This window comes from Blennius ocellaris (assembly GCF_963422515.1).
Source record: "Blennius ocellaris genome assembly, chromosome: 22".
Classification (NCBI taxonomy): Eukaryota; Metazoa; Chordata; class Actinopteri; order Blenniiformes; family Blenniidae; genus Blennius; species Blennius ocellaris.
Window position 1 is genome coordinate 4,387,773 of NC_137671.1, and position 10,152 is coordinate 4,397,924.

Sequence of the window (10,152 nt, forward strand, 5' to 3'; positions counted from 1 at the left end):
GAAGACATTAACTGAGGTTTTATTAACAAAGATCTCACAGACAAATAACTCTGACCTTTATTTCTTTGAGTACTTCTCCCCAGCCCTTTGTTTTTTTTTTTTTTTCAACTTCACTACGATTCAGGTATTATTTTTTCATTTATTATTTAGATATGTGCGGTGGAATAAATAGCTACAGACACGCTGATTTCTCCGCGGTCCTTTCGGGTTCCTGTTGTAATGAGTAATCACTGTCGGATAAATATTGGTGAGCCGGCCGGCCCCTCCAGGGTCGGCAGAGTCATTTATTTGAGAATCAGCACGATGCTGCATCGGATTAAAAATAAACAGAATTTGTGATACCTGCAAAAATTACCCACCGAATCTTTTAAAATATTAAAGATCCCCTCCAGACATGATTTGAGATTTATTAGGAAACACTCTACATTGAATAATAATTTGGCTCTGGTGGAATTCTTTTTTTTGACAATTTTTTTTTCTCCTAATTACCTTGAAAAACCCTTAACATATCGACTCCTTTGTGCTCATCAAGTATTACTGTTTCTATAAATATGTAAATGTATTTCACTGATAGAACTTAACGGGCAAAAACAGGACAGAATATTAGGTACTGCTGGTTGTTAGCTGGATTTACCTTTCCCTTCTGAATTTAGACATTATGTCATAAGAGCGGGCAGTTTCAGCAATCTTATGAGTTGACCGGTGGGTACAATGTACGACAGCAATCTAATAAATTTTGGGACACGACAGGAAGTTTGTCTTGTGCAGATCTCAGGACGAAAACAAGATGAATCGCAGCCTAAAATGAGTCTGATTACGCAACAATAACACGTCCTAAACAGGACCCTAACCCTAACCCACTATACGACCATGGAATTTATGTGTTTCGAGAGGGAATCCTACAAAAAATATATATAAGGAGGAGAACACAGACACTGCCGTGGCTCAGAAAAAGGCCAATATGCGATGAAAATTTAGCAACGGGAGCTTTAAGTAACCACTTTTCAGCATCTATTAGCATTTTATATTAGCATTTTACATCAGCATTTGCTGTTATGGGCATTCATATTCCAGCAAAACATGTAAATGTAACAAACAAGTTGCAGGTCAACTCCCCCGGTCTTTGAATCTGTGGTACACATGGCGTCTACCTACGCACTGCGCGACGTGTACTATAGATTGTACCAAACTAGCTGTGTGCCGCCACACGCTCCACTTTACTGTTAATGAGTGTATCAGTCAGGGTTTAATCAAGTTTAGCGTGTAGCATCGCCGATGTGTGGACCCTGAAACTTTTCAGCTTGTAGCATGTAGCATGTAGCATGTAGCGAGGCTCAGAGTTTCACGATGAGCACTCCAGCTGACTCTGCTGGTGTTGTACGAACTATCTTTCACCTCCTCTTGTTATGGAGGCAGAACATAACCTGCAGTCTTACTTCTGTCATTGTCATTAATATTATAGAATCTCCAATCTACTTTACTCGAGTTTTCTTGGCTAACTGTGAACAAACATGCGTCAGTGGCCCCCCACATGGTTTATGGCTGAGAGACCAAGGGGCCCCGACAATGACTCGCCAACATGGACAAACTGAGAGCGCCCCCTACAGGTTCACTTATGGGTCCCAGTTTGGGAAACGAGGGAAATGTTTATCGATATGGGCTGTCTACTGGGGTTTTCCACTGGCACCGACTCAACTCAACTCAACTTTAAGCTTTTCAATTGTACATTGGTACCTCATAGCAGGTGCTTTTCTCGCACATACACAATGGCGCTTCACTTGAGACTGAGTTATGACGAAAATGTGACGTCTGCAGACGGCAGGCGAGTGATGAGTCAGCAGACGAGTCAGAAGAGCGACTTGTGTTGTGTGAGATAGACGTACAGAATTCAAGCTCTGACCGACTCCAGCTACCCCAACATTTTCCAACACAACTGTGATGGAAAATGACCAAAACGGAGTCGAAGCGAGTCGTGCTCAAACCGTGCAATGAAAAAGCGCCATAAATACTGCATTGAGACCATATGGACATATTTGGCATGCGGCCGATATGGAACCTGAGGACAAACCAACATGGCGCCAGTGTTTCAGCCCACGTACGACTCGCTTGTCGGGTTGTATTACGGGATACATGTACTCCGTGCAGTATCGGTGCATTTATTTTTTTTAAAAAGACTGTAACAAGAGTTCAAGAAAGTAGGAATGACATCCCCAACAATCTGTATCTCGACGAAGCCGTCACAGAAGATGGATGTCTTTCTCATCATGCATACCGTGAATAATCCCAGTCAGCGAGTTTCCGCTTGTTTCTTCTCTTCTATTCTTTTTTTTCTTTTTTTTTTTTAGCTGCACACGTAGTGTAAATAAATATTAAAGAGCCCCCGGCGACCCTCCCCCTCCTCCACCACCACCACCACTCCCCTCCGGAGCGCCACCGATGTGTGAGAGCGGAACGTTTTTTTTTTGCCTCAGATCCGACGATTTAGTCGCAGTAAATTAGCTGCTCATTTTATCTGCTGACGACATCGGCCCGAGAACAAGTCGGCGCTCGTGGGCAGAGGGAGCGACGTTCCCAGCTGTGCGGGGAAATTTGCACGGGAATATTTGTCTGTGGATTTATCTCCTCCCGTTGTTTGAGTCAACATCTCGCTGAGTGCAAAGACAATATAATTGGCGGAGGTGAAGAGGGAGCGAAAGGAGCTGAAGTCGTCCGGGACGACCTCTCATGATCGTGCCAACTGATTTCGCTCTACTTCATATTGCATTCGGGGGTGGGTGAGTGTGTGTGTGTGTGTGTGTGGGAGGGGTGAAATAGAAAAATGGCTGCTTATTTACAAAGATGTAACTTCAGCATTTTTTTCTTGCCGCGCCTGGAATTGATCAGGCTCCTTTAATCTGTGAATTAATTCGCATTGCGCTGATTCGTCTCGCAGCTCGATTGACTGAAGCCGGAGAAAATCACGCTGGGGCCTAACTCAGTGTGTGTGTGTGTGTGTGTGTGTGTGTGTGTGTGTGTGTGTGTGTGTGTGTGTGTGTGTGTGTGTGTGTGTGTGTGTGTGTGTGTGTGTGTGAGAAACTGGTTTAGCTGTAATAAATGGCCATGTCTCACTGACTGTGTGCTTTAACGGTGATGGATTTCGCCTTTTTTTTTCTTTACGTGTGCGTGTGTGTGTGTGTGTGTGTGTGTGTGTGTGTGTGTGTGTGTGTGTGTGTGTGTGTGTGTGTGTGTGTGTGTGTGTGTGTGTGTGTGTGTGTGTGTGTGCGCGCGTGTGTGCGTGACCACAGCAGTCCCTCGTTAGCTCTCCACTGAGCCTTGCTAATGGCTAATGGACAAACAATTAACTGGCCCTTAACGATGTTAACGAGTTAATGAGCTCGTTAAGACCGCGTCGCCGGTAGCGACCGAACTCTCGCACGCGGCGGCGGCGACGACCGTAGCCGGCAAGGAAAAAAAATTGAAAATCTATAATCTTTTTCACTTCCAAGCCTCGCAGAATAAAACACCTCGGATCCCCCGCGAGAGCTCTCGGTGTTTATTACCGATGTAATGCGAACGTTTGGGAACCGCGGAAACGACAAAGTGATGATTTACTTTTTTTTTTTTTTCCTTTCTTTTCTCTCCGGTCGAGGGAGTGCAGACAGGAAGTTTGTCCTCGAAGAGGAAAAGGGCAGCAGGTCGATAAAAATCAAAAGGTTTCATCTTCGGCGCTGCCCCGGGATCGTAAAAGATCGTCAACCCCGCTACGGAAGAGAGATGTACAACGTGACCGGAGGCGATACGACGATCGCAGACGCACAAACGCCGCCTCGGTGAATTTGTGGGCCTTATTATACTGGGAGGAGGTGAAGTACGTTGCAGCTCCTCGAAATTCAATACGTTTTTCCGAGCGTAATCACATCGGAAATGTCACCGAGAAGTAAGCCGCACACAGAGCGGACTCTCGAGGCCAAAAAAAAAAAAAATAATCTGGGTAAGTCCGACACTTCACCTAGCAGTACTGTAGCATAAACCAAAAAATAAAAAGTATTCTTTCATCACTGTTAGGCCCCATTTACACGACGACATTCTAATTAAAATCTCAGTCAGCGGCAGAAACTCTGAAAATGATGTAGTGAGCATGCCGGGCCACCAGGTGGCGCTGTTGGTTGTTTTTGTATGAAACCACACAAATATGTTTCGGACCTGGAAGTACAACTTGGGACATTTCAGACTCAAGACAAAAAAAACCTTGGTGGACGTTTCTGAACAAAAACATAACAATGTCGTTAACATGCCAGGCCATGAGTTGGCGCTGTTGCCGGTTTTAGTAATGAAACTACACACGGATCTTGCGTGCAAAAAAAAACTACACGTTACAAAGACCATGGAAGGTTCTGGATATTCGTATGGACAGATGAGAAACTGGATGCTATTAGGGGAGAATGTCAACGATAAAACTTCCAATAATTACAATAAAACTAGAACACAGACACTCCAGAGGCCGCCATGTTTGTTCCTCGTGCAGAAGAACTATTTACCACGACGGTGCTCAAGAGCGCCAAAGAAATGTGAACCCAAACATGGGATGTCATGTTTACGATTTCTTTACAAGGCTACATGTTAAAAGCTAGTAAAACCCATGAAGACGCGTCAGTTTGTCAGGAAATGCCTGAAAAGTCACTGGTGCAGTCATGTGACTTTGTGCTTCGCTCCTATTGGTCATCGACCAGACGGATAAACGCTAAACTTCCAGGACTTTATCCACAAACAACCTCACCTGCTCATTTCTCTATTTGAATCTCTCTTCATGTCAAATTCAGGGTTAAAACATTTCCCTTAATAGAATAAATGCTTGTTTTTGGAGTCTTATTTTGACTGATTTCATCGTGATTTATAGTGAAAGGCTACAGGAAATGAGGCACGCTGGGAGAACAAACATCTGCTCCTCTGTTGGAAACACCTCTCCGCTGGTTTCCTCACAAATTGCCCTGCATGTTGATCTGTAACAAAGGTTGTAACAATCGACTTTAATGGACGGTGGGAAAAGGTAGAATAGGGAATAGAAATGGGGACTTTTTCTTTGGATTTGCTCAGAGTTCTTTACCAGGTATTGCTTTTATTTCTAAAGGCAGGTGCTGAGTTTTATACACAAAAGCATCAGTGACCTCATGCTTTTGTCTGAATAATGGTGGGAACTTGTCGTTCTTTTCCAACCTTCATGTCCCCTTGTTCCACGGATTTGCCTTTGCCTGCAAAACATGTCAATTATCTGAACTGGAGAAAAGACTATCGTTATGAAATCACCATTCAAACAGAAAAAATAGGATGCATTTATTACATGTCATGTGTATGACTTGCATATATTTTAGTAGATTTTTAGTGGTTCAAGCTTTTTTTACATTTTTGAAAGAAAATTGTCGTTTTTTAAAATTTGATTTACAAAATAAAAAGGTTATTTTCATGCATTTTTTCTATTTTAGTGGCAATAGTTTTTTTAAAAACTTAATTCCAGCTTTTTCTTTGAGTTTTAGCTGATTAAATGTATTCAGCTATTTTTAACCATGATGAGACCATTTTTTTCAAAATCAGTGTGGCATGCAAATAAACTGGAAATGATTATTTACAAATGGTTTTCAGGTGGTTGAAGAGCCCCGTGTGGCTCCAGAGGTTGCAAACATCTGCTCTGGTCCAACATGTGGCGGGTCATTTTACTCAAAGCTTTGTCCACTTCTAATGTTTCACTCAGGTATGAAAGTGGAAAAGAAATCCTCTCCCGAGCCACATTGAGGATAAAAACAAACAAAACAAAACAAAAAACAAACAAAAAAAGGAACCTGAACAAACGCCTTCCCGTTAAACATTCCGTGTTTGCTTCCCGAGACAGATGTGGGCCGAAGTAAGAGAGACTTCTGCTGTCGGACCGAATATGAATGGTTGTGTTGTTTCTTCTTCTGTGCAGATGCGCACACACACACACACACACACACACACACACTCACACACAGTTGAAAGCGCAGTCGTCTCAAGCTACTGCACATCCGACATGACAGTGGACAGATGGCCGAGAGAGGCAGGAGAGAGAGAGAGAGAGGAGGGCAGATTGAGTTATAGGGTCGGTGTCACACTAGATTTTGGTTACAGTGCTCAAAGAGCTCGGGGCCGAAAAGCATCAGGATGAGAAACGAGTGACTGCGCCTCCTCCTTCATTCATCACAACGTTTGAGGGAAAAGGTAGCGCCGAGAAATTCACCCTCCATTCCGACCTGATCTACTTAAAAAATGTATTAAAACGAAACGAAACGAAACGAAACGAAACGAAACGAAACGAAATGAAATAAAATATATATTGATCAAGCAAGATTGTTCTAATTTTAAATGATTTTATACAGTACATACCTAATACGGTAAAGGTAAACAAACTTAAAGGCTGTTAGCGGAGTGACATCTCACAACCTGTGAGGCTCCAAGCCACCAGGTCAGTGGAAAGGATTAAATTATCTTCAGTACGTGATATTTGAAGACTTTCAGGAAACAAATAGTGGCGTTTTTGTACAGAAATACTTGATGGGACAAGAGTTTATTTGAGGCCAGAGTTCTACACCGCTGACTGCCACAGTAAAAGCGCCTGCGCAACTTCTCGGCAACATTATGACAGCCAGAGGCGCCGATCCCGTGATAAGGTTGAGCGCTGAGAGAGAGCCGACCAAATAATTAAAGAGACAAAACTCTGTCTCGGCCCGGGAATTTAAACTCCAGCCTAGCGCGTGCAAGGCAAGATTTGTGGAAATTGCATGAAACACATTGCTTAAAAAGATCCAGATTACCACCTGATGAGGCAAAGCAACTGAATCACGCCAACTGGACCGGGTCTCTTATCTGTTCCCTTACCAAGGCGAGCTGGAATCACCATTATATAAACCATCATTTCCAATGCGCAGTATGTGCTGGTATGGTATAGTCGGGATTTTCATGGATCTTCACTGACAAACGTTGTGGATAGTACCAAAAGTACCGTACCAGGTACTTGTAACTGGTACACACCCCATATTCTCTACACTGGAACCGTGTAACAACAAAAACAAGATTATGCAACCAAGGTATTTCAACCTGAGAGGCTACAAGTGCGTCTATAAAACAGATTCAACCACCAGCAGTTAATTAAGCTTACTTCAAAGCTGCAGGAGGTTCATGATAATGAATAAAAAAAATAAAAAAAACATGAGAAGAACACATAAAACTCAATGTATGCTAATCCCCGAAGCACGTTATCACTGTGTAAAGCTCCAACCTTAAAGCCTCGTGTGTGAACGAGTGAGGAGCTCTGAACTGAAGCGACCATACGAAGCCGCAGTAAGAGCAGTTCACTGCATTAAACTCAGAAAAAAAAAAGAAAAAAAAAATCTGCTTCCTCCGATAAGTCCAACAAGAGACGACTCTGGAAGACTCACCTGGCCAGGTTGAAGGCGTCGTCGATGAGTCCGGCTCGGTTTCCCACGGAGATGACCTGAGAGGGGGAAGGGAGAAAAAGCCCGAGTGAAAACACGGAAGGAGAAAAAAAAAACGGGTAAAAGTGGACGTATGGAGAGAGAGAGAGAGAGAGAGAGCGAGCAGCCGACGGGTTTCTACCTGAGGGTTACTGTGCAGCTGCAGAATCAGCAGTTTCCAGTTCGGCAGGTCGTAGTTGACGCGGAAGTATCCGGTCTGGTTGATGTTTCCGATCAGCCAGGTGCCGTCGTCCATCTGACCGACGCGGTGGATTTCTGAAACGGAATTAAACTTCCAAGCTGTTCATCGATCAAAGAATCTACGAGTTTGTTTGTTGTTTTTTTTTTTGTACAGGCTCGCGAGGAAGTGGGAGTGTGTTGGAGGTCGGTGGTACCCGTCTTGTTGTTGATCCACAGGAGAGCCTCTGAACACACGGCGGACGAGTTCCCGACAGCCACCGTCAGAGGGATCTGCCACTGTAAACTAGAGAGGGGAAAAGGGGGGGAGAGGGGGGGTCAGTGACGGAATCGAACCAGGTTTTATTGCCCCTTGTTATCAGATAGAGAGGCATTAGAGAGAGAGAGAGAGCGAGATGGTCAGCCCTGATCGTTCTGCATCAGTCAGCTGGGAATGAAGCGAGAGACACCTGCTGTGTTTTATACGGGGGGGGGGTGTCGGGGGGGGGGTAATTGCTGTATCAGACGGGCAGCATCAGTCAAACTGGAGGCAGCTGAGAGTCGGTGTCTCTTCAAAGCGAGCGAGGAGGTTTAAACCAGAGGTAGAGTACCAATAAGTTTGCACGATGGCGTCATTTCATGCAACCGGATCGTTTTTTTATTTTATTTTTGGCCGATCGTCCACACGACTCGCCGTCTTGGGAACCTGAAGACAGAGTTGTTTAAAAACGGGTTCCAGCGTGGAGGAACGTGAAAACCCAGCCTCCCGCTTTCAGACACGCCACCACCAGACTTCTGATGGAGACACAAGGTCAAAACGGCGTCCAGAGCACGCTTTAGAATCGGCCCCAAAAATGTACTCATGGATAAACTAAAAGCATAATCAAGTTCTCCTTTCTCCTTCACATTGAAGACTTTAGTCATAAAGACGCTTTTGAAAGTTTAGGACTTGTGAAGTTGTGCAGTAAGCAGCGTGTTTGAAGCCTTTATCAGTCTTTTTTAGTTTTCTTTTTTCTTTCTTTTAGCTCAGATACAAACTGTCAATGTCACTTTAAAACCCACCAATACAAAAAGAAGAGGATGAGCAAAAGTTGCTTTCCCTCCACAGAGACTCCCAGTTCGAACCGGGCAGCTTATACATGCAATCTGTTTGCGTTTTCTGCTAACGCTAAAGCTAACAGCTGCTCCAGTGACGTAGCCACCGACGCTAACGCTAGACTTAAAACAAAAAGCTGCTCTGTAGCAACGCGTCTTCAGAAAACTGTTTGTTTATTCTCCGCTATGTGTTTCTGGGACGCGTTTCCTCTGCAGGAGAGCTAAATTGAAATAAAACAACTCGAGTTTGGAGTCGACGGCGGAGCGGCGGGACGCCGGCGGAGCGTCTGATTCAATCCGCCGCTCGCTCTTTCTTCTCTCCCAGTGTCAGCGAACGCCTCGCGGGACCCCGCTCAGTGTGCGACTGAAGCCAACCACCGACAGGAGCGCAAAAAAAAAAAATGTAATACTCCGAATGAGCGGGAGGATTAAATAAGGAGGGGAAACGTTCAGGGCGATCGTAAATGTATGAAAACAGGAACAACAGGTGAGAGGGGGGAGCTGATGAAGTATTGATGCGGGAGGAAGTGGGTCGATGAAACAGCGAAGGGAATAAACTCCAGAGGTTGTGAAGGGACGTGAATAAAACATCGGGCCCATCAAATATAGATGAAATATAAATGATGTAAAAGGTGATGAAAAAACTAAAAAGTAGAAAAGTGCTTTTTCATGAGGAGGGAAAAAAAAAAAAAGAAACTGGCTGCTTAATGTAGCGTGAAAGTTGAAGCTCGGAGGAGGGGGTGGGCGAAACGAGCGCTCCTCTCACAACAGCTGGAGGGTCAAATCATTCATCTGTGAGGTCGAAAAGTGTCACGACTATCAAACAAACTACAACAAAGTTGAAATATGTCCCACAGGTTGAAGCTTCTGGGCCTCCGTAGTGGTTTTAATGGCCGCTGTACTGCAGCTTTAAGAGAACTATGGAGGCCCAAAAGGGCCACGACAAAAATCGCGACATAAATACACAAATAACTTTTGGATTTTTATAAAAATTGTCGGAACTATTGTATTTTTTATTGCACATTTGTTTTTCTGGGCAAACTCTTTGTATTTTCTCGACAATGTTTTTCAACTTTTTTGTTTTTGTTTTTGAACAAATTTGGTATTTTTACTCCAAACCTTTTAGTTTCTACTATTCATGTTTCAACTTTTATTGCAACTTTGCTATTTCAGAATAAAGTGTGCATTTTGGTAGTAACTTTTTCTCATTTGGAACCACTTTGGTATTTCTACTGTAACCTTTGTCACAACCTTTGTATTTTTGTTGCAATCGTTTTGCAACAATTGTTGTTGTTGTTGTTTTTTTTTTTAACAATTTAAGTATTTTGGTTCTAAGTGTCATATTCTAGTGGCAACTTTTGTATTTCTGCCACAATGGGATTATGGACGGATGGTTCGATGGACGGACGTACCTGTT

At 43.7% G+C, this 10,152-nt stretch overlaps 1 protein-coding gene across 1 annotated transcript in view; it reads right to left on the reverse strand.

The window, feature by feature from the left end:
• Positions 1–10,152, reverse strand: part of LOC308146536 (thyrotropin-releasing hormone-degrading ectoenzyme-like) — a gene marked incomplete at both ends in the record, with an annotated part of 141,821 nt that overhangs the window by 20,106 nt on the left and 111,563 nt on the right. The window contains 4 exons of the mRNA XM_080518412.1: positions 7,428–7,483; positions 7,606–7,739; positions 7,859–7,947; positions 10,148–10,152. The exon at positions 10,148–10,152 is cut by the window's right edge and continues 174 nt beyond it. Of these exons, the coding sequence (XP_080374538.1) occupies positions 7,428–7,483; positions 7,606–7,739; positions 7,859–7,947; positions 10,148–10,152 (284 nt within the window). The remainder of the gene's footprint in view (positions 1–7,427; positions 7,484–7,605; positions 7,740–7,858; positions 7,948–10,147) is intronic.